Source organism: Lissotriton helveticus, chromosome 8 (genome assembly GCF_964261635.1).
Source record: "Lissotriton helveticus chromosome 8, aLisHel1.1, whole genome shotgun sequence".
NCBI classification, from domain to species: domain Eukaryota; kingdom Metazoa; phylum Chordata; class Amphibia; order Caudata; family Salamandridae; genus Lissotriton; species Lissotriton helveticus.
Window position 1 is genome coordinate 1,173,286,633 of NC_136069.1, and position 25,102 is coordinate 1,173,311,734.

At 48.2% G+C, this 25,102-nt stretch overlaps 1 protein-coding gene across 4 annotated transcripts in view; it reads right to left on the reverse strand.

The window, feature by feature from the left end:
- ZNF654 (zinc finger protein 654) overlaps positions 1–25,102 on the reverse strand; it is a 330,726-nt gene that overhangs the window by 104,929 nt on the left and 200,695 nt on the right. For all 4 annotated transcript variants that reach the window (XM_078658097.1, XM_078658094.1, XM_078658095.1 and 1 more), the window contains one exon: positions 13,029–13,231. In XM_078658097.1, the coding sequence (XP_078514223.1) occupies positions 13,029–13,231 (203 nt within the window). The remainder of the gene's footprint in view (positions 1–13,028; positions 13,232–25,102) is intronic.

The following is a 25,102-nucleotide window of genomic DNA, read 5'->3' on the forward strand; positions in this document are numbered from 1 at the left end:
GTCGGCCCTTGCAAAGGTTGTGTGGAGTCCACCAATGCAGAGAGTCGTATGCCCGACTGGTAACCAACACTAGGTCTGTTAATTGTCCCTGAGCCTGTGTCCACTGATTTGCTAAGCACTCCTGGAGCGGGCGCATATGTAACCGTGCGTGAGGGACTATGAAGATGCAGGAGGCCATCATGCCTATCAACTGCATGAACACTCTCGCTGGAAGTGAGTGTTGTGGTCTGAACTTCTGGATTAGAGCCTGCATGCTGTCTATCCTGACTTGGTTTGGTTGAGCCATGGCCGTCAGGGTATTGATTGTCGCACCTAAAAACTGCCGGACATGTGCCGGCTGAAGGTGCGATTTTGGGTAGTTCAACGAGAAACCCAGATCGTGAAGGAGGTGAATGGTAGTCGACATGTCCGCGGCGCACTGTTGTTCCGACTTGGCTTGAACGAGCCAGTCGTCCAGGTAGGGGTAGACATGGATGCTCTGCCTCCTGAGGTGCGCTGCTACTGTCGCCAGACACTTGGTAAACACTCTTGGGGCTGTGGTGACTCCGAAGGGTAGGACTTTGAACTGATAATGCCTGTTTTGGATAGTGAACCTGAGGTATTTCCTGTGGGATGGGTGTAGTGGTATGTGGAAATAAGCATCCTTGAGGTCTAAGGTTGCTAAGAAGTCCCCTTGGTTTAGCAAGGGAAGAATCTGTTGCAGTGTAAGCATATGGAAATGTTCTGACAGTATATACAGGTTGAGGGGACGCAGATCCAGAATGGGTCTGAGAGATCCGTCCTTCTTTGGAATAAGGAAGTACAGGGAATATACCCCTGTGCCTTCCTCCCCCACCGGCACGAGCTCGATTGCGCCTTTTTGCAGCATCACCACCACTTCCTGCTGCAATAAGTGCAAGTGCTCTGCGGACATAGGCCGTTGCCTTGGTGGAATGTTGGGTGGAGTGGATTTTAACTCTAGACAATAACCGTACTGGACAAGTTGTCGCACCCACCTGTCTGTGGTGATGTTTCTCCAGACGGGCAGGAACTGCTGTAGTCTCCCCCCGACAGGTGTTAAGTGGTCGGGGGGCAGTGACAGAGAGTCACTGTTTGCTTGGGGCAGAGGAGCGGGAGTTGTTGTTCCCTCTGCCACGTCCTCTGGTGCTGTTTCCTCGGTAACCTCCCTTGTTCTGTTTGGGGTACGAGGATTGCGCTCCACCTCTAGAGAATTGTGATTGTTGACCCATCTGTCCTCTGGTGACTCCACGTGCACCTGAGCGACGAAAATTGTTACCACGAAACTGTTGTGATTGTAAGGCCCCCATAGACTTAGCAGTTTCGGTGTCTTTTTTAATTTTTTCTAGGGTGGTGTCAACATCTGGACCAAACAGTCTATCTGGATTGACTGGCTGATTAAGTATGGTTGTTTGAATGTCAGGTTTAAACCCCGATATGCGGAGCCACGCCTGTCGTCTCAGCATGACGCTAGTGTTAATGGCCCTAGCTGCTGTGTCTGCTGCATCAAGTGCGCACTTTATGGCTGCGTTGGAGATCAGTTTTCCCTCTTCTATAAGCAGTTTTGTGCCCTCTTGAAACTGCGAAGGTAGGTGTTCCAAAACACGCTCTAGGGTGTCGTAATGCGCCCTATCATAACGTGCCAAGAGTGCCTGTGTATTTGCAATACGCCAAAAATTGGCAGCCTGTGCAGCTACTCTTTTGCCTCCTGCCTCTAGCACTTTGGACTCCTTATCCGGGGGAGGAGCTTCACCCGTTGTTTGGGAGTTGGCCCTTTTGCGGGCATTTGCGACCACTAGGGAGTCCAGCGGCAACTGTCCCCGAATGTATGCAGGGTCTGCAGGTGCTGGTCTGTACTTTTTTTCGATACGTGGATTGACCACTCTCGCCCTGGTAGGTTCTTTAAAGAGGTCCGCAGCATGCTAGAGGACCCCTTTGAGCATAGGCAGTGTCTTTACTGTCCTTTCAGAGACTGAAAAAGTGTCAAATAGAAAGTCTTCTTCTACTGGGTCAGCATGCATGTCCACATCATGATTAGCAGCTGCCCTCTCAATGAGTGCATGAAAACCTGCAGAATCTTCTGTTGGGGATGCACGTGCACTGAAAGTCTGTGAGTCTTGCCCCACATTTTGGGTGCCTTGGTCACCAATGTCATCATATGAATCTGGCTGTGCATCTGGTTCATTGATGGGGAAGGTGTATTGGTCATCTTCATCATATCCCTCACCCTCAGAGTGTTCTGGGGAAGGAGTTGGGCTCTTTCTTGGAGGAGGCTGGATAGGTTCCATGAGGCCTGAAGCGTCCTGAGGAAGCCTTTTCTTCTTCAGGGGGATGACATAGGAGTCCACTGGCTGTGAAGTGATCCTCCTCTTGAAAAGGGTCAATTTGCCCGTGTCTGCGTCGATAAAACGCTCAGAATCCTCTTCTGAGTCGAGTACCCGACTGGAAAGTGCCCCTGCCGTAGAAGAATCCGACTTCTTTGGCGTCGATTTTGTTGAAAAGGCCTTAGGCGCCTCTTTTGGCGGCAGAAGGAAGAGAAGTTTACCCGCAGGTTTCACCGGAATGTCCATCGGCTTCTGTGGCGACGGCATCGGAGCCGACGTAGCAGAGGCCTTCTCCCTGATTCTCTGTAGTGAAGAGGCGATGGGGGACGCGTCACTTACAGTGGCCTTTGGCGCCGACGAGGAGGTCTTGACCTTGCCCTCGGATCCGACGTCTTGGTGGCCCTTTTGAGTTTTGGATGATGATGCCGTAGCCGCCGACCCAGAGTCCTTGGACCGATGCGTAGCTGTGCCAGCCTTCGATCCGTGTGATTGAGCCGGCTCCGTCTCCACCACGCGTCCGACTAACGAAGTCCCAGTCGGAACCGGAGCCGCGTCGCTGGCCTTGGCGGGCTTTGACGACGTTGCCGCGGCTGACCCGTGCCGACCACCCTTCTTAGAGGATCCCTCCTCCGGCGCCGATTTCGACACTGTGGAATCGACAGATTTCTTCGACTTCTGTGGACCGGGGGCCGACGGAGTCGATGAAGCAGCGGGTTTCGGTGTTTTTGGTGGGACGGCCGCCATCTTAGGGACGCTCGAATCCATAAGTTTCGGTTTCGATTTCGGGTCGGCCATTTTAGTTGTAGTCGAGACCGTAGGTTTCAGTTTCGGTTTCGATACGGGCTGCGCAGCAAGTATGTCCGTGGCCGGGCCTGAAGGCGGGGCCGTGGCTTGCGGTACAGGGTCTTGGGTAAGGCCGACAGGCGATCCCGTGACCCGATCTTGAACTTCGTAACCTTCGGGGCATAGCTCGTCCCCTGAGCTATCTTCCGAGGCCCCATAAATCTCTTCGACGTCCCCTACCTCGTCGACGTATTCAAGGCCTTGATCCACGACTCCGTCGTCGTCTTCCGGATCTGCCTCGACCTCCGTCTCGGGCGGGGAGATTTGAAGATGATGGCTTTGGTCCTCCTCTTCACGGTCGCCGAAGATGTTTTCTGGATCCGGGGTCGCTTGTCTGGCCTCAAGGCGCACCGCGCGCCGAAGCTTGAGTGTCTTCTTTGACCTGAATTTTGCGCAGGCCCTGCAGTTGTCCTCGTTATGGTCTGGTGAAAGGCATTTGTTACAGACCGGGTGGACGTCGATATGTGGGTATTTGGACCCACAGAGCGGACAGTACTTAAACGGACTCCGCTCCATGCTGAAAAGTTGCGGTCGTGTAGCGATGAGAAGGCCTCGATGTCCAAAGAGTGAAACGACTCCGCTGATTCCGACTCCAAGAGACGGAAGAACTCGAGACCGTGCGCAAACAATACCGACGTAAGAATATAAGGCCTTTTGGCCGTAAAAAGCTAGTTTTTCTCGGTTCCGACAGAGAGCCGTCGAGACCGCATCCGAACCCAATGGCGGAAAAAAACAATCTGGGGATGGAGCCGATGCCCATGCGCACTGTAGTCCAGGGGAGGAGCCACCTATCTCAGGATACTTCGAAGACTCTTCCAGGACAACAATGTGCGATCATCCGGACCCAACACTAGGCGGCGATCTAATGCTAAGATATGAATTTAGCAGCCCACATGCCTCGAACATTACGTTTCTTATATCCGATGCTTATATCACACCTCTCCAAGATGGCGAATATTAGAAATGCCACTGGTGAGAAGTTAACTTTAACCGGGGTTCACAGTTACATACATGTCGTGTCCCTCTAGAAGGGTGGAATGCTACCCCCGTCGCCAGAATTGGCGAGGGGGTAGTATTCCAATTCGTATGACACCCACAGCCAGGGAAAGTCGTAAACCAGTGAAGTAAAAAGCAAAAATCTGGGGTGACCATAGGATTGCAGACCCCACTCTCCTACAGTAATGGCTACGACGGAGCCCGACGAAGAGGAATTCTTTTTCGTCGACGGAGTGGTTGTTGACGGAGCGGTCGTCGACGGAGCGGTCGTCGACGGGGCGGTCGCGTCGACGGGGCACTCGTCGACGAGGCCGTCGACGAAGGCAATTTCTTTACACTCTTCGTCGACGAAGACTTGGTCGTCGACGGAGGGGGCTTCTTCGTCGATGACGAAGCAATCGGAATGACAGATGGCACAGTCTTGAAACTGAGGGTTACCTTCGTCGACGAGACATTCGTCGACGATCCTGAAGAAAACGTCGTCGTCACGGTCGTCGTCGACGATCCGGAGACGGCAGATTTTGTCGTCGGAACGACTGTCGACGCTCCCGTCGACGCAGAGACATGTTTTTTCACAGAAACATGAGAAGAAGATGCAGTAGACGCATGAGAGCCAGGTCTCGTGGGCGTGGATGTAGTAGGTAGTGGTGAAGACACCGCAGGGGCCAAAGAGAGAGACATCTTCTTCCTCTTGATGAAAGGTGAGGGCAACTCCTGCACAATACTACGCTTTGAAACTGCTTGGGAACGACCAGAAGTGAGACTTTCGGCATCAGAAAGTACACCATCCTTGTCCTTCAGTCTCTGAAGCCACAGCAGAAGACGGCCTTCCCTGTCCTTTAGAGTTTTTGTAGAAAAAGTTCTACAGAACTTATACTTACCCACCTCATGGTCGGGGTAAAGACAGTAAATACACTTACTGTGTGGATCTTCTGAATAAAGACGCAGCTTTCCACAAGAAGAGCAAGGTCTGAAGAGAGACTTCTTACTTGTAGACATTTTGAAGACACAGGAAAACCTGAAGAATTAGAGAAACTGAGCAGAGCTCAGGGAGACTCCCTTACACACAACGTGCGGTAGAAAATCTGAGGTACTGAGCTCTGAGGAGAAGGTTCTGGAGGGCTGCTGGCGCCTGATTGGCTACAGTTTGGACCAACATAATAACAGGAATAGACTACAAGTATTTTTTCTCTCTTCATGTATTCCTATGTGGAATTATGTCTAGGCATTTACTGCCTTTTTTCTAATGTGTATTTCATGTGTTAGGTTTTACATATACATATTATTAGTATGTTATTGCTATTTTATTTACCGTGGGACTTCCACTCCGACAACTGGGAATATTCAAGCATGTGAATCTATGAAAGACAACCTAATACTGGAGAATCCCAAATCTTTAAGGGTTCTATAGAAGGGAAAGGCTTCTCACGGATTTACAAAGCCCTCAAACTTATCTCCCCAGACCCATTTACACCATTACTGCCCCTTTGGGAAGGATCGTTGGGCCCCTTGGATGACTCGGATTGGAGGGATGCATATGTTTCATCTAGGGCGTTGTCCGTCTCCTCAAGGCTCAGGCTCATTCTACTTTATTTCCGACACATGACCTACTTTATCTATGGCACGCAGGCACATAGATAACACCAACATGTTGGCGCTGCCAAGAACCGCAAGCACATTTTTTCTACTCAAAATAGGAATGCCCACAGATCAGTCAATACTGGCAGACAATATTTGCCACACTCGGTGGAGCGTTGGTGAGGGCGGTGGATCCATCCCTGAGGTAGTCCTCTAATGAGTCTTGGGTAGGTGTGGGCAACACAGTGGGGCACAGTACCTTAAAAGGGATTGGAACCATATGGGCATTAAAAAAAATGGAGAAAAAAAAAGACATTCCCTGGGAACGAGCAATGGACTGGTGTGCTAAGCAGGAAGAAGAACAAAAGTTACTTACCTGTAAACTGTGGTTCTCCAGTATTGGTGTCTTTCATAGATTCACATGCTTGAATATCCCCCGTCGTCGAAGTGGGAGTCCCACGGTACATAAAATAGCAGTAAAATATGCATGTATATATGAAAAATATTATAAATAAAATATACATACATATAATATAATAAAATGTAAATTTCAAAAGTACCATAGAACATAATAGGCCCATTGAAAAGCCTAAGGGAGAACTCACTTTAGTAGCATATCAGTGTCATTATGTGTTGGTTCACATTCCAGCCAATCAGGCTGTAGCCTCCTCTAGAACCTTCTCCTCAGAAGCCCAAGTCCTCAGATTTTCGAAGCACAAAGTAAGTAAAAGTGCCTGAGGAGAAGAGAGCCTCTGAGGGGAGGATGGGAGGGTTGCATGTGAATCTATGAAAGACACCAATACTGGAGAACCACAGTTTACAGGTAAGTAACTTTTGTTCTTCTCCAGTATTAGGGGTGTCTTTCATAGATTCACATGCTTGAATAAGAGTAGAAAGCAGTAAATCATCACATAAGCCATAAAGGTGACATACCAAAGCAAGTAAGGTAAACATATCAGTCAATATGCAATAAATACCAAAATATTATTAGAAAAAGAAAACCTTTATGACTGGAGGCGGGTAGCAACAGAGGCTCACCTTTAATGGAAAAGATTCCGCAGCACCGCTTGACCTACTGCCGCATCCGCGGCGTCTGTTGATTGCAGGCAGTAGTGTTTCGTATAAGTATGGCTGCTCGACCAAGTAGCAGCTCTGCCTCAGGGGTACCCCCGCAAAAAGGGCAGCAGAAGTAGACACCGCTCTAGTTGAGTGAGCACGAACTGGAGCAGGAAGGGGCTTCCCAGCCCGTTGGTGGCAAAAGGATATGGTAGAAGATATCCACCTGGTTATGGTCTGTTTGGTAACAGGTTGTCCTTTGCAAGTTGGACCATATGCCACAAACAATTGATCTGACTTTCTGACAGTTGCAGTTCGCTGAATGTAAAATTTGAGACAACGTTTCACATCCAATGAGTGTAAAGACCGCTCAGCTGGAGTTTGCGGAGCAGGAAAGAAAGTCTTCAGGATTATAGGTTCGTTGAGATGAAAGTCACTGGGAACCTTCGGGATGAACTTAGGATTAGTTCGCAATGTCACAGCCTCATTTGAGAATTGTAGAAAAGGAGGCTGTATGGTAAATGCCTGAATGTCACTGACACGCCTCGAGGATGTCAAGTCGAGTAAGAGAGCAACTTTCCATGTGAGAAATTTTAGACTTGCAGAGTGGATAGGCTCAAATGGAGGTAGAAGCAGTTGAGACAAAACCAAATTTAAGCGCCAAGCTTGTGGAGGGCGACGGATAGGTGGAAACATCCTAAAAAAGGCCCTTGAAAAATTGCTTTATGATTCTCGAGGAACATAGAGATGTAGAACCATCATGACGGAAGCGGGAAATCGCCGCCAGAAACACCTTAAGGGTTGAATGTGAAAGCCCTGATCTCGCCAGGGACAAAAAGAAAGGCAATATCTGTTCAGGTTTTGCAGTCATGGGGTCCAAATCTTTAGTGCGGCACCAGACACAGAAACGCTTCCATTTTAACTGGTAGGTTCTAATGGTGGATGGAGCGCGAGCGCGTGCTAAAACTTCCCTGCAGTCCTCGTCGATATTTAGACGTGCAAATTCGTTGTATACAGGTTCCAGGCATGGAGTTGAAGGTATGCCGGATCTGGGTGACAGATTTGTCCCTGCTTCATCGTGAGGAGGTGAGGTAGAGGATGAAGCGGTATCGGGTCGGACTGTGAGAATAGAAGCAGGTCCGTGAACCATGGACGCCTCGGCCATTTGGGTGCAATCAGGATGATGTGACAAGGTTGAAACCTCATCCTGTGTAACAGGCGAGGGATCAGAGGAAGTGGAGGGAAAGCATAGATGAAGTCTTTCGACCAATTGATCGAAAATGCATTTCCGCTCGACTCTCTGTGGGGATGCGGACTTGCAAAGCGTAGGCATTTCTTGTTGGTAGCAGTCGCGAAAAGATCCATCTGCGGCTGGCCCCACCGCCGGAAGATGAAATCGACGGTTGGTTGGTTGAGTTCCCACTCGTGATTGTCTGACGACGCCTGGCTGAGTGAGTCCGCCAGAACATTGGCCACGCCCGGCACATGGATGGCTGTGAGATGAATTTGACGTTGAATCGCCCAATCCCATATTCTTGTGCCAGTTGCGAAAGTAGGAGAGACCTCGTGCCGCCCTGCTTGTTGAGGTAGTGCATGCTGGTGGTGTTGTCTGTCCTCACCAGCAGAGTATGTCCCTGCACTAACCTCTGAAAAGACTTTAGGGCCAAGAAAATCGCCATGAGTTCCAGGCGATTGATATGCCAAGCACGTTGGGTCGCCGTCCACTTCCCTTTCACAGACATGCCGTCGAGATGCGCTCCCCATCCCTCGAGAGAGGCGTCTGTTGTAAGCGTCAGAGTCGGAGGTTCGTCTTGGAATGAACGGCCCGCAGATATGTTTGGAGGGTGAGCCCACCACTCCAGCGCTTTCTGGATGCGAGGTGTTAAAAGGACTTTGTCCTCGAATGACCCGGACACCTGTTTCCACTGTTTGTCTAATTCCTCCTGTAGAGTCCTCATGTGCAATCTGCAATTGGGAATAAGCTGGATGCACGAGGAAGCCATGCCAAGGAATGATTTGAACATTCGGACAGAAACGTACAGTTTTGACTGTAGGAAGTGCACCATCTTTACCATGCGGTCCTGTCTTTCTCGGGAAACGAACACTTTCCCCAGTTGAGAATCTAGCGAGGCTCCGAGAAAATCTCGCCATTGCGACGGATGAAAGTGTGACTTCTGGCAATTGATTGAAAGCCCCAAAGTTTGGAAGAGGGAGACGCAGACCTGAGTGTGCTGCTCCGTCAGCTGAAAAGTCTTGGCCTTGATGAGGCAGTCGTCCAGGTATGGATAAAATTGGACGCCTTGCAGACGCAGGAAGGCAGCTACCGGGGCCAAGATCTTGGTAAAGACCCTCGGCGCTGATCGAAGGCCGAATGGTAGGACTTTGAATTGAAAGTGCAGCTGTCCGACTGTGAAGCGTAGATACTTCCTGTGTCTGGGGTGAATTGGCACATGGAAATATGTGTCTTGGAGGTCGGTCGTTGAAAAGAATTCCCTTGGATTGAGATAATTTAGAATTTGAAGCAGAGTTAACATCTGAAAAGTTTTCGAAATGATAAATTTGTTCAGGGCCCGTAAATCCAAAATTGGACGCCATTCCCCTGACTTTTTCTTTACTAAGAAGAATCGGGAATAGAACCCCTTGCCGCGTTGACCTTGCGGCACTACTTCGATGGCTCCTTTTTTGATCATCAATTTTACCTGGGCCAAAAGTTCTTTGAGATGGGGAGAGGGTGGCCCCGAAGGTGGATGAGTGGGAGGGAATTTTGTAAACTCCAGGGTATGTCCCTTGAAGATAACGTCCAGGACCCATTGGTCGGAGGTGATTTCGGACCATTTGCAAAAGAACTTTGAGATGCGACCTCTAAGATTTACAGTCGGCAGAAGAAAGGAACTGAGACTGTCACTGCTTTTTGTTGTTTGAGCCACCTCTATATGTTGTTTTTCGTTGGTATGGTCTGGTGTTGAACTGACAATTTTGGGATTGGAAGGAACCCCTCTGCCGGTTATCGTTGTAGGTGTTGTACGAACGATATTGACCTGATCCTCGAAAAGTAGAGGAACCTCCGCCTCTACCTCGTGCCCCCCGAAAGGGCCGCTTCTTGTACTGGAGGGTAGCTAAAGACTTTGCAGTGTCGGGTTCCTTTTTGATCGCCTCAAGGGCATCATCAACATGTTTGCCAAACAACAGATCTCCATCGTACGGCAAGTCCAGGACTCTTGCCTGTACCTCTGGGCGGAAGGTGGTAGACTTCAACCAGCCTTGACGCCTCAAGACTGCAGCCCCAGCCAATTGATGAAAACCCGTGGAGAAAAATGTCGAGTGCGCAATCGATAATTTCGGATGAAATTAACTCCCCCTCTTGTATAAGGGCCTGCGCTTCTGTACAGATGGCGTCAGGTAGTTGAGGAATCAGTGCGGCAACCTCGGACCACATCTGGCGGTCGTAACGGCCCAAAATAGCCAAAGTATTAGCCGCCCTCACAGTAGTAGCCGCCATGGTTGTAAATTTCTTTCCTATAGAGTCCAACTTGCGGCCTTCCTGATCAGGAGGAGACGTGAGTGGTGTAGCAGGATTGCGTGATCTTTTCTGTGCTGCCTGAGTTATAACCGAATCTGCTTTCGGTTGTGATACCAAACAGGCCGGGGAAGACGCCAGAGCCTTATATTTTTTGTCCAATCTGGGCAAAACTGCAGGTACAGAATTTGGACGTTCCATTAATTTAAGGCCCTCCTGCCAAATATAGTCAACGATTGGTATTGTGTGGGATTGCCTTTGTGATAGGTCCTTGAAATCATACAAGAAGCATTCACTTTCATGTTGTTGTTTTTCGACCGTGAGATGAAAACGTTTTGCAGCACGGATCATTAAATTGTGGCAATTTGCAATGTCCACTGGAGGCGATGCTAGAGGTGAGGTGGGTGAAGTGGAAGGTGTTTGAGCCTTGTAATTGTCCCACTCATTCATATCTACGTCATTGTCGTCGTCATCAGTATTGTGAGGATCAGGATCCTCGTCGCCGGTGTCTAGACGAGTACCCCCCGGTGACACGGGTGGAACTGGTGCAGGTGCCTGAGGAAGTTGAGGTTGAGGCTGTGGAGGAGGTGGTGGTGCTGGAGAGGCAGGTGTAGAAGGAGGAAACCTGCGGTTATAGTCATCTAGCATGTGCTGTAGGTTCGTGACCAAAGATAAAGGTATCTGTGTAACTGGTTCCGAAGCAACTGGTTCTGATTCATCAACAGGAAATAATTCGTTCCCATGTTCGACGTTATCCACTTCATCACCCTCATCACTATACTCCTGGCACTTAATGTGCAAATCAGAGGGACTGGATGCCTGTTTAAATAGTTCCCCCACCTCTGAATCGTTTCCGGATTCTTCCTCACCGGACTGAAACAATTGATCTGGGAGATGAGTTCTACTTCTCACTGGACTCAGTTGAATGAGAGGTACTCTCCTCAAAGAAGAAGCAGTAACCACTGTATAGATGGCAGCAGTTCTTGGCAAAGGTTGAGACGTCAACGAGCCCGCTGACGTAAGTGTGGCAGTGTTAGAATCAACCCGAGGCGTCGTCGCCATAGAGGTAATCGGTGCTGAAATTGAAGGCTTTTTCTTCGTCGACGAAGATTTCTTGTCCGTCGACGGTGCCGTCGACGAGATTGGAGCCTTAATCGTCGACGATGATGTAGACGTCGACGGGATGACAGCCGTCGACGATGTTATGATGGTCGTCGACGGAGGCGCCATCGACGAGACAACCGCCGACGATGATGGGCCCGTCGACGAGCTGCTTTTAGATGACTTGGTCTTCGTCGACGGTGTTCGCTTCGACGAGGGAAGCGTCGACGATGACTTAGTCGTCGACGGTTTCGCTTTGGCGCTCGTCGACGAGATCTTCACAATAGAAGTGATGGGTCTCACCTTCTGGGCCGCCGTCGACGAGGTGATCGTCGTCGACGTAGCGCTGGTCGACATAGTACATGTCGTCGTCGACGTAGAGGTTACAGTCACTGACTTCGTCGTCGCTGAAGACGTCGACGGACGTGTCGACGAGCCCGTCGACGAGCCAATGCCAGATCTTTTAATGGAAGGCAAGGCTTTGGGTGCAGACGTCAGAGAACCAGGTCCCGTAGATGTGCCCTGAAGCAAATCCTGTGGGGAGACAATCCTGGAGGACTCCAACAGTCTACTTTTCTTCAGAAAAGGAGATGGAACCTCAGTCTCAGACCCACGCTTCTGGGAGGATTTAGAAAAACCAGATGATAAACTTTCAACGTCAGAAACCACAGACTCCGAAGTCTTCAACTTCTGTAGCCACAGAAGGAGACGGGCCTCTCTATCCCTCAGAGTCTTGGGAGGGAAAGTGCGACAGTACTTACAGTTTTTCACCTCATGGTCTGGGTAGAGACAGTAAATGCATTTACTGTGTGGATCCTCATGGAAAAGGCGCAGTTTACCACAAGAAGGGCAGGCTTTAAATAAAGATTTCTTATTTGAAGACATTTTCTGATGAAAAAACAGAGTTGAAGAAAACTGAGCAGAGCTCAGGGAGACTCCCTTCACACGACGTGCGGTAGAAAATCTGAGGACTTGGGCTTCTGAGGAGAAGGTTCTAGAGGAGGCTACAGCCTGATTGGCTGGAATGTGAACCAACACATAATGACGCTGATATGCTACTAAAGTGAGTTCTCACTTAGTCTTTTCAATGGGCCTATTATGTTCTATGGTACTTTTGAAATTTACATTTTATTATATTATATGTATGTATATTTTATTTATAATATTTTTCATATATACATGCATATTTTACTGCTATTTTATGCACCGTGGGACTCCCACTTCGAGGACGGGGGATATTCAAGCATATGAATCTATGAAAGACACCCCTAATACTGGAGAAACACTTTATACATCACAAGGATGCCCAAAGAAACATGGAAAGATATGAGGAAAATGGCTGCAATACTGGGGATTACTTTAGAACAAAGTCCCTGTATGAGTTTCATCATTATTATGTATGTGGCTATGTAAAAGTGTGGCATTTGTTTCAAAACAATAAAATTCAGTGTATATAAAAAAAATCATAATAGTCCAGCAATAATATGATCAAGAGGGATTTTGGTTCACACTATGCTCTAAACATATACTTAATTAACTCACTGAACTAATGGTTGTCAATAATAAATACTTGTGCTTGGTTAACCAGAAAAGACTAAAACAAAAGGCTGCGTTACCTCTTGAAGGAGTCCATCTGTACAGGGCGCCATGTGCAGGCAAGTAAAGTAAGCTTGATGGTAGTATAGGTTTTTACTAACATCTGGGTGATTTAGACAAGATGTAATGAGAGCTACTGCTTCAGTGGTACGTTCACAGGCAATCAGGTATCTTACACGCAGTTCAAAGAAGAGTTGATCTTCTGAGCTTAAATATTTGTTTACTGCAAAGAAAGAACAAACATTATTAAAAAGATGTAGGTGTTAATAAACCTTTCAATAAAGAAACGCAGTGCATATCTTAAATGTCAATGCAGGACTGAACAATCACTTCAGAAGTAAAAAAAAAAATGAGTAATTTACTTTCAATTTCCACTCTAGAAATCACTACACATTTATAACCTATTTAAACTGTTAAGCTCATATTATTTGAACTGATCAGTTTCCTGTGGATGCACACTAATCAGTAAACGTTTCTTGACCAAGTAAGGAAAGAAGAGAACTATGCACGCCTCCATTGCTTAAACAGGATTTAGTCTTTCATTTACCTTTGTAAAGCAAATATGTATTTTTAGCTGTTACGGTGTCGTCTTCATGGCGTGGGAACACCTGCCTTTTAGCTCTAATTGTTTTTACAACTTCACCCACGTCTTTTCCTCCAGGGAACTTGAAAAACTGCAAGTTTACTAGAGATGTTTCACAATGTATTTAGTGATGCTTAGGCAGAGCTAGGGTAGGCTCTGTTTTACAATATGATCCCCCTCTGCCCAAACCGAATTAAGAAGGCTTCTGCCTCTACCTTTCAGGCTACGAGGCGAGAGATGTTCGGAAGAAAAATTCACCAGGGGAGTGGAGGGCATAAGCAATCATTCAATGCAGAAGCACTGCCCAGCCTCATTCTTTCCCATTTCGTCACTAACCATGAGAATGTTCTGATGCAGATTTTTTCCCCAGTTACTAGGCAGCATAGTGGGCCATTTATGCGGAGGTATTTTCTTGATATGCTTACCATGGAGGCTACTATATGCATTTTAGGCATTGCAAGTTGGAAGTAAGAATAAACAAGCATTTGCAATGCAATAGGTCTCGCATTAAGTTTGAGCTACTGACATTGCTAAATATTGCAGCACCAATTGCAACAAAAGTCTATAAATTGTAGGACAAAAAAAGGTATATTTATTTTTGTAGCAATGGTGGTATGCTGCGCTTTAGATGAATATATTTAAAAGTAAAGTGCGCCATACTGCGATTGCTACAATAGTTAATTGTGGATGCGTTAACAATTGATGTGTGCACTGATGGCTGGTGGTGTGTGTGCCTGTAGAAATTGTGCACGGATGGCTGGTGGTGTGTGTGCCTGGTGGAAGAGTGCACTGCCGGCTGGTGGTGTCTGTGCCTGGTGAAAGCGTGCACTGGTGGCGAGTGTGTTCCTGGTGAAAGCGTGCACGGACATCTGGTGGTGTGTGCTGGTGGAAGCGTGCACTGACGGCTGGTGGTGTTTGTGCCTGGTGAAAGAGTGCACTGACGTCTGGTGTTGTCTGTGCCTGGTGAAAGTGTGCACTAACGGTGTGGTTGTGTGTGTGTGGTTGTATGTATGGTTGTGGTTGTGTGTGTGGTTGTGGTCGTGTGTGTGTGGTTGTGGTCGTGTGTGTGGTTGTGGTCGTGTGTGTGGTTGTGGTCGTGTGTGTGGTCGTGTGGTTGTGGTTGTGGTCGTGTGGTTGTGGTTGTGTGTGTGGTTGAGTGTGGTTAGGTCTGTGTGGTTGTGTGTGATTGTATGGGTGTGGTTAGGTGTGTGTGGTTAGGTGTGTGTGTGGTTGCATGTGTGTGGTTGCGGGAGTTGTTTTTGTGTGTGTGGTTGTGTGTGTGGTTTTGTGTGTGGTTGTGTGTGTGGTTGTGTGGAGTGTATGTTGCATTCAGTAGAGTGTAATTATGGGGCACTGAGTGGTATTTGGAGTGTATGTTGCATTGAGTGCAGTGTAATTTTATAACATAATTATGTGGCACTGAGTGGTATTGTGTTGAGTGTGTGTTGCATTCAGTAGAGTGTAATTATGGGGCACTGAGTGGTATTTGGAGTGTCTGTTGCATTGAGTGCAGTGTAATTATGTAGCATATAAGTATGTAGCACTGTGTGGTAATTAGTGGAGTGTATTTATGTTGCATTGAGTAGAGTATAAGTATGAGGTGTGTAATTATATGGCACTGAGTGGTATTATGTGGAGTGTATTTACGTTGCATTGAGAAGAGTGTAATTATGTGGCGTGTAATTATGTGGCACTGAGTGGTATTGTTTGGAGTGTATGTTGCATTGAGTGTAGTGTAATTATGTAGCACATAATTATGTGGCACTGAGTGGTATTGTGAGGAGTGTGTTGCATTCAGTAGAGTGTAATTATGTGGTGTGTAATTACGTGGCACTGAGTGGTATTTGGAGTGTATGTTGTATTGAGTGCAGTGCAATTATGTGGCGTGTAATTATGTGGCACTGAGTGGTATTTGGAATGTATGTTGCATTGAGTGCTGTGTAATTATGTGGCACTGAGTGGGATTTGGAGTGTACGTTGCATTGAGTGCAGTGTAATTATGTGGCATATAATTATGTGGCACTGAGTGGTATTTGAAGTGTATGTTGCATTGAGTGCAGTGTAATTATGTAGCATATAACTATGTGGCACTGAGTGGTATAGGTGTGTGGAAGGGGGGTGTAACGAGAGAGAGGTGGTGTGCGAATGGGGGTAGAGAAGTAAACAAGTGCTGGAACTGACTAGCAAGGGGGAGGGGAAGCAGTGAACGGGCAGCGAGCCACTGAAAGCAAAGAGAGCACTGGCGCGTGCAAGGAAGGAGAGGCACAAGAGCACGGTTATTTTATTCTTTGTAGTTTTAGATAGCGCGCATTTGATCCCAGGGCATTAGAGTGCTTTCGATGACCTCCAGATTACTTACACACAGTCAAATTATTTTTTCATAGTCCAAAACTATTCTGACACCTTTTCATGGATCCAGCCTTTCCGGATCTAAAATGGACACCTTTTCTTTTGAGAAACATGGTGCCCTGCAAGTGTCCCACAAACATGCAGACAATACAAGGATCCTCCACAGACAGGATCTTGAGGGCGCTGAAACCGTGCACGGGCGGAAGCTAAGGGGTTAAATACTCCGAGAGGGGTGCACACAGCGATTATAACAAGCACGCGGCAAAAGTGAAAGCATTGGCAAAAGTTAAAGCGTTTCCCTCGCGCTCTAATGAAAAAAAAAACGATATTGTAAAACTGGTTGGCATATTCTAGCTAAAAGTATATAACGTTAGGGTAAACTGCAGTGGATGGCAAATGGTGTGTGAATAAACAAAGTTTAATTGTGTGCGCAGGTCTGCCCCTTACTGTGCCTGCCAGCTGCTGCTGTTTATTACCGGCTCTGGCACATGGTAAACAAATCAACATCAGAAACTGCGGTGGAGCGGATTCCTTTGAAGTGTTTGAAGTCTGATGCCGGCTGCAAGCAAAAAACAAGCATTGGAAATGCAATAGGTCTCGCAGCATTAGAGTTAGTGCTTTTAGAATTGTTTATGGGTTTTTTTGTAAATCTTTAGCATTTTTGTTTCCTGTAGCCAATGCTAAAGAATTAAAAAAAAAAAAAGCCATAAACATTTCTAAAAGCTCTAACTCAAATGCTCCGAGACCTATTGCACTGTGTGAGGGTGAGGGGTTGAGGGTGAGTGAGGGTGAGTGAGGGGTTGAGGGTGGGTGAGTGAGGGGTTGAGGGTGAGTGAGGGTGAGGGGTTGAGGGTGAGTGAGAGTGAGAGTGAGAGTGAGAGTGAGAGTGAGAGTGAGTGAGAGGGTGAGTGAGGGTGAGTGAGGGTGAGTGAGTGAGGGTGAGTGAGGGTGAGTGAGGGTGAGTGAGGGTGAGTGAGGGTGAGTGAGGGTGAGTGAGGGTGAGTGAGGGTGAGTGAGGGTGAGTGAGGGTGAGTGAGGGTGAGTGAGGGTGAGTGAGGGTGAGTGAGGGTGAGTGAGGGTGAGTGAGGGTGAGTGAGGGTGAGTGAGGGTGAGGGTGAGTGAGGGTGAGTGAGGGTGAGTGAGTGAGGGTGAGTGTGAGGGTGAGTGAGAGTGAGGGTGAGGTATTGAGGGTGAGTGAGAGTGAGGGTGAGGTATTGAGGGTGAGTGAGGGTAGAGGGTGAGAGAGGGTGAGGGTGAGTGAGTGTGAGGTGTTGAGGGTGAGTGAGGGTGAGGCGTTGAGGGTGAGTGAGGGTGAGGTGTTGAAGGTGAGTGAGGGTGAGGGTGGGTGAGGGAGGGTGAGGGGTTTAAAATGTTACTCAACAAGTGATTAAATTGCATCCTAAAGTACGTAACAGCTTTTTACTAACAGAGCCCCTTCTATCACTCAGAGTAAAATATTTATTGAAAAGTTGCAATTTGCACTTAGCACAAAAAAGTCTATGTGCACACTTATAATAAAAGGTGCCCCTCTTTTATTATGTGCATTCCGGTGATGATAAGGTTTTTGTTTTAAGCACAGCAGTGAACTGAAAGAATTTGCTGCAGTGGTGTGTTTACCAAAACATATGGTAATAGCATGCGAGATAGTTTGTTTAAACGCTCTCTCCAAATATTTGTAGGTGAAAGGTATAAATCCATACAGGGCCTGCCTAGCATTCCATCCTTTTGAAGTAGACAAACAAGAACCACGGCGTTGGCTAACAAGCCAGTATATAAGTAAAAAGCGCTTGTGTTTTTTTGCAGTGCTGTAACAATGGAAACGATTATTCCACATTACATTCGTACAGAATTCCACCCTAACAATTGTCAAGCAAAAGCTTAGATTATGGAGTGGCGTGTGTAAAATCATCTGTAATCAGGCTTATTACAATACGGAAGTTAAGCTCTTTCTTTCGAAAATGTAGCCTACTTTAAAGCTGTTAAAAAATGTAGCTCATGTCATAACAACAAACGTAACTATAGACTGCTTGGGTAAATTAACAAAAGGCACATCGAGTTTTCCCGCGCTCACTTGACACAGTCGATCATCGGACAGAGTATTCTGAAATAGGACAGCAGTTTCTACCTACGATTCTCAGGAAAAAATATTTAGGCCCAAAAAGAAATCCACTGAATTATCCATGAACTGCGTGGACGCTTCGTCCAAAAGGGGCCGCGATATTATCAGAGGAAAAGATGGAAGCCAGCTAGTCATATTATTTATGACAAGCCGCACGTGACAAGCTGAAGGGCAGGTAGAGGAAAAAAAACAATATCCCAACTGGTAATATTTAGGAGACAATTAAGTATGTATGCTAAAAGCATTACTAGTACCGAAATAAGGAGACTGAGAACAATTTAAGGACTTGATTTGTTATTCATCATATGTTAAACAAGAGGAGGGAAAAAAGAACAAATAAACAATTATACAGTTATGGCAGCACTGTATGAACAAATCAAAAACAACCCGATTGTACTTGGTGCTCAGGTATGTGCAGGTGACATAGGTGGCGACGCAAGTAACAGAAACGGACAGCGTGAGCGGCGCAAGGTGAGTGATAGTGTCAATATATACAGTGAAAAAAGTGGCTCAAGAATGAATTACAGAGGTGAAAGAATTTAGAGAGTTATTGATTTGAAATGAGTCATCATGGAAAACTGCGCCATGTCTTGCGCTGTGTTGTCGACGACGTTTCGATCCTCGTCAATTGGGATCGTCTACAGGACAAGATTGTGTTGTTTAGAGGGTGCTGTGGGAGGGAAAGAAGAGGTGAGGGAGGGTAGGAGGTGCGTGCAAGACTATAGAGCTGCTCCTAGGTGGGCCGTCTAAGAGACTGCTGCGCATAAGAGCAGGGGGCATGAACACTACCAGGGTGGTGAAGTAAGAGCCTGGACATAAGGTTGTGTGTCAATTCTGGGGCATCTGGGTGAGTAGGCAATTGGTAGGGGAGCAAGGGCGGCCAGGTGGGGGGAAGGGGTGAAACACAGAGTGGCGAAGAAGCTCACGGTGGCTGTGCAGTAAGCGGGAAGAACAGAATGAAGAGAGTAGCCTCAACGTCTGCAATCACGTCATGGTAATGGGCTAGGAAGCCGGCAGGTAGGTGAGTCTAGAAGAACATACCGAGGCGGAATAGCGAGAGGCAAAGGACCCGAACTCGCGATGTGCAATTAAGTCAGACTAAGGGTGACAACGAACAGTTTCAAGGTGGGGGCCAGGAATGGGAAGTACAAAAGCCGTGGGTTAGTAAGGTCAAAGTGCAGGAGGAGGGATGTCGAAATCCTGGGGCTGATTCACTCGCGTAAGGCATAGTATCAGTGTGGCGGCATCTGGAAGTAAGCGCTCAAACCATGGCCAAGTTGTCGGACCGGGTGGGGTGACATACCGGAGCAGTGCGAAAGAGAAGTGGCCAGATGAAGCGCTTAGGCGGCAGAGTTACCTGGAAAAACAATGTAGATCGGAAGATCAGTAATTAAGGTGCTTCCAGTCGGATGGGCAACATCTGTAGTGGGGGAATAAAGGAGTGGAATGAGGGACGAGGGAACATTGGTGAAGCCGGGCGGGTGAGCTGGGGGGAGCGTGTAAATACCTGAATAAAGCGGGAGGCACAGCGCGGGCGATCGGTGCCACATCCGTGGACGTCAGGTGCTTCGCAGTACGGCGTTCCACGCGTTGTGGTAGAATACCTGGCAGAGGAAAGGGAGGGGAAAGGCTAAGGATAAGGACTGGTGGAGGACAGTCGAGGAGAGGGGGGGTAAAAGAACACGGCGGGCTGTGTACCTGAGTCAGTAGAGGAGCTCTCATGGAGTCAATCCAGGGGCCGTTGTTGCTTCGGCAGGGTTACTGTGGAGCCGGTCGACAAAGTTGAATACCAGGAAGTGGTGTGTCACGAGGGGTGTGATGTGGTAGCAAGGGGCCAATCTGGATGTGGTGAAGGGGCGGGGCCGGGGAGGGGAGTGGAAAAAGGGGAGCCTGGCTCTGTATAACAAGCAAATATTTTATTCAAACTGCTGAAGTAAAAAAAAACTCTAGCAACTGAATAATATTTATGGAAACAACAAACCTTTGCAAGTCGATGGTTTTCATAAAGTTGTTTTTAAGGAGGGAAGAGAGGGGAGGGGGGAGGAGAAATGCGAGACGGCGGGAAGGGGGCAGACATGGCGGGGAGGGGGCGGAGCGGGGGAGAGGGTGTGTGTGTTGTTAGGAGGGCATTGCGAAATGTGAGACGGCGGGAAGGGGAGGGGGCGGAGCGGGTAAACAAAGACGGACGTGCACGCGCTTTTAAGGTCAATGCGCATGCGCATAAGCTCAATGCGCATGCGCATTGACCTTAAAAGTCACGGGCACTGCAAGGAATCGCCACGATTCCTTGCAGTGTGGATAAAGAGTGGATAAGTCGCAATACTCTCGCTTGCTCGATGCGCATGCGCATCGACAGGCGAGACCTAACCAGCATGAGTGAGGAGAGAGGCTCACAGGATGCCAAATGGTGTGTGATGTGCACGTGACCGCACACATGCCCTATAGGCAATCCGCCTGGAAAAGTCTTTGGGAGCATTTTTGAAAGTCCTTACTTTATCTCGCCAAAGCATCGCTAAAGCGATGGCTTAGGCGAGTCCTGAAAATGAATGGTTTTGTTTTCTTTCTTTTTTTTATTATAAAGAAACAAAATGAATGGGACTCCAATTAGAAGAGGCTGGATGCATCATTAACGGTAAGAGCTGGTATACATATGAGCCAGTAAGCACTACCGTCCACAATGTAACTAATCTGTCAAAGCCTCTTTCAGAGGGCAATGGGGCACACAGGGGTTACTGGGCCTAACCGTGGTGGTTGAAACCTTTTACTCCTGAAGTTACAGGGCCGGCCTTCTCTGGATCCTACTCAACTAGACCAAGTACCCTTTCTGCACCTTCAACAGCGAATCCGCTGAGGCCCACAGGGCCAGGTCAAGTCTTACCCACTCCAGGTGCATGGACGCGTTCGGTGTTACAACAGGAGTCCTCAGCACAGGCACTCGCAGGGTCAGGTCCTGTTTGTAGAAGTCGGGTTGCTTGTGTTTCACATGGCAGTGTTAGTCTTGCGCATGCTCACGACCTGGGGTCGAGCGGCTGGCTCTCCCCAGCAATTTGAGCAGTTTCCAGATCCCAGAGATGCAAAGGTCAAGTTCTTCCCAGTGGGGAAATTCAATCCTTCGGCTCCCAACTAGAGCCCCGCAAGGGTGTGTCATCCTCCTGGTTCTCAGGAGTCGGACAGGGCAGATCTTAGTGTGGCTAGACCCGATGGTCGCAGCATCACTCCATTCCTGTGCGACGCCCCAAAGTCTTTGGTGATTTGGTCCCGGAAGCCCCTCCTGGCACACTGGGTTGCTGCGGTACTTTCCAGATGAAACGTGGACTCCTCTGGTGCCATCGGCCACACCACAGCAGACCTTCCTGGCATATGGTGTCACCACAAAGGCATTCACTAGTCCTGGCAGGTTGGTCATGCAGCTACTTCAACGTGGTCCCCTCATGCATATGGGGTCACAGTAACAATTGCAAAAACAACAGTTTATGGACAGAATGCAGAACAATGTCATACATTCACCCCAGTACAGAGATCTGGGCCTAAATACATAATTTTTTTTGCTCACCACACCAACCAGTTCAGACATGGCCATATGCAAATCAGCCTTGACCCAGTGCCTCATGGGAACAGTCCAGCCCGAACTGCCAAGCCATGTCTTCCTTGGACTGGAATCAAGCATCCTAGGACCGGTTTCTGGCTATCAGCCGTCTTCAGCCAGGATAGCTTGACTCCAGTGGTGTGGAGAGCACGGGACTCACGTCTGAGCATACCCGTCCCACTCGGGGTGACAAATGCAAAAACAACAGTTGATGGACAGAATGCAGAACAATGCCATGCCCTTCGCACTGCACTCAATACTTGGCTCAGTCTACGAATACCCTCTACTGTCATACAGGGGTTGCCGGAAAAAAAGTCATGCGCAGTGGCTACTGATCGATCTTTGCACAGCTGAATCTTCACACCTCGCACAGGGGGCTCCACAATGGACTTCAAGTAGATAGGCGCTGGTGCTCCAGTGCATGTGCTGTTGGTTTAAGAGCTCAGTCAGCAGGGAGACTAGCAGGCCTTGCCCACCCAGTCCTGGCCACAGGCAGCGCTTTCTTATCACACAACCCATCCGGCTGCTTGGCAACTGTCAAAGTATGGGGTCTGAACCTCCCCTTCTTATAGTCCATTTCAAGACACCAAAGTTGATTTAGGATCAAAGTCTTATGTTGTGGTTTTGCTTCTTTTGAAGTGGACCCTTCTTTTTTTATTCTTTACTCATGAAGGAGCTCTCAACCCAGCTGACAGGAATGTAACAAACCACAAATCTGTCTGAGGGATTCCTCTCCTCACATCACTACCAGGTAGGCCTGGGCATTCCAAAATGGAACACAGGCTATGTACCAATGCAGACACAATTATTCAGTGTACATTCACAGCATCCTTACCATCCAACACAAGTACCTCTACATATACATAAGCATTCAGCACAGACAAAGTCTGCGGACACTGTTCAGAACTGAAGCTTTTCTATATTTAATCAGGGTGTGCAATTTACAAACACACACTGCAAGCACACACACTCATCATGTGCACATTTCACTTCATGTATTCTACTTCACACAAGTATACATATACCCAAGCACATGCTCTCATTTTGTACGTACTGATCAGCACTACCTCTATCATATGATGTACTCCTCACAGGTATACCTACACCCGATACAAGCACTATCTACACATGCAGAGTACTGCTCTATCCCTGTACTGTACCCATAACCAGGAACACATACAAGCAGCGCACAGTCACTATTGCTGCGCAGCACTTCCCATCTACCCGACATAGGCCAAGGGTGAGTTGAACACACTACAGTGGAACTTTTAAAAAAGTGAGTGAGCCGGTAGTCCTCACTCCAGTGACAAAGGGTAAAAAGGTCCTGTTCACTACTACTGATCACTGCACAGTATGCTGCCGCCACCACCACCACGCTCGTAAAGCTTCGCATATGACAGAAAAATCAGCATTAAGGATTCAGAATACGGTACAAACGGGCACTAAGGGAATGTGTATGTCTCTTACCACATAGAGAACTTTTCCATCCCAACACAAGCAAACGCATGCAACAGTGCATAGAGGCTGTAATAATCAGAGCAGCTCTTTGAAAGAATGGAGGTAGACAAAGGAGGGGAACTTGGAAGCACAAATTCTTTGAAGAGGTGGCGGTCGATGAGGGAAGACTAAAGGTGGGGGACAGAGGCACTAGCTAGATTTAAAGCTCACATCAGGGGGTGAGTTATTGTGCATTGACTAGAGCATCAGCAGCACTATGGACAGAAAATAAAATAGGTGTACTATTGTAACAAGCACAACAAGGCATATAATTAGTGGGTCAGGGATGTGTGATGAAGGTACCAGAGCTGGCTGCATCAGCACTACTACGATCCAAATGTGTCTTTCGCCATAGAGGTAACATCAATCCTTCATACTAGAATGAGTTGGAAATATACATTTCAAGAAAGAAAACCATAAATAAAGAGGTACAAAAAACAAAACGGCTTTAAATCAATTCAGTGGGTGGCCAAGATCTATAGGTCTACAATTCAGACAGCAGGGACTACACCATCACTCTGAAAGGTTTTTGAGATGTCAAAAAGAGGAGGTTGTTTATTTAATCAATAGCTAGTTTTTAATGGGAGGGTATTCTCATAATTTCTTTCACTCAGTAACTTAGTGATGGCGACATTTACCATCACCTCTGTTAGCAGACCTTGGCCTCTGCCTGGGTTGCAGCTAACCACCGTCGCCTGTAAAGGGTCATCGCATCTACCACCAAATGCAACAAGCATTTGCAATGCAATAGGTCTTGCATTAAGTTTGAGCTATTGGCATTGCTAAATATTGCAACACCAATTGCAACAAAAGTCTATAAAATGTAGGCCCAAAAAATGTGTATGTATTTTTGTAGCAATGGTGGCATGCTGCACTTTAGATGAAAATGTTTAAAAGTAAAGTGCACCATACTGCGATTGCTACAATAGTTAATTGTTGTGTGCACTGATGGCTGGTGGTGTGTGTGCCTGTAGAAATTGTGCACTGATGGCTGGTGGTGGGTGTGCCTGGTAGAAGTGTGCGCTGCTGGCTGGTGGTGTGTGTGCCTGGTGGAAGTGTGCACTGCCGGCTGGTGGTGTGTGTGCCTGGTGGAAGCGTGCACTGACGGCTGGTGGTGTTTGTGCCCGGTGAAAGCGTGCACTGACGGCTGGTGGTGTTTGTGCCCGGTGAAAGCGTGCACTGACGACTGATGGTGTCTGTGCCCGGTGAACGTGTGCACTGACAACTGATGGTGTCTGTGCCTGGTGAAAGTGTGCACTGATGGTGTGGTTGTGGGTGTGGTTGTGTGTGGTTGTGTCTGTGTGTGGTTGTGTCTGTGTGTGGTTGTGTCTGTGTGTGGTTGTGTCTGTGTGTGTGGTTGTGCGTGTGTGGTTGTGTCTGTGTGTGTGGTTGTGCGTGTGTGGTTGTGCGTGTGTGGTTGTGCGCGTGTGGTTGTGCGCGTGTGGTTGTGCGCGTGTGGTTGTGCGCGTGTGGTTGTGCGCGTGTGGTTGTGCGCGTGTGGCTGTGCGCGTGTGGCTGTGCGCGTGTGGCTGTGCGCGTGTGGCTGTGCGCGTGTGGCTGTGCGCGTGTGGCTGTGCGCGTGTGGCTGTGCGCGTGTGGCTGTGCGCGTGTGGCTGTGCGCGTGTGGCTGTGCGCGTGTGGCTGTGCGCGTGTGGCTGTGCGTGTGTGGCTGTGCGTGTGTGGCTGTGCGTGTGTGGCTGTGCGTGTGTGGCTGTGCGCGTGTGGCTGTGCGCGTGTGGCTGTGCGCGCGTGTGGCTGTGTGCGTGTGGCTGTGTGCGTGTGGCTGTGCGCGTGTGTGGCTGTGTGCGTGTGTGGCTGTGTGCGTGTGTGGCTGTGTGCGTGTGGCTGTGTGCTTGTGGCTGTGTGCTTGTGTGCTTGTGTGTGTGTGTGGTTGTGTGTGGCTGTGTGTGTGTGGCTGTGTGGCTGTGTGTGTGTGGCTGTGTGGCTGTGTGTGTGTGGC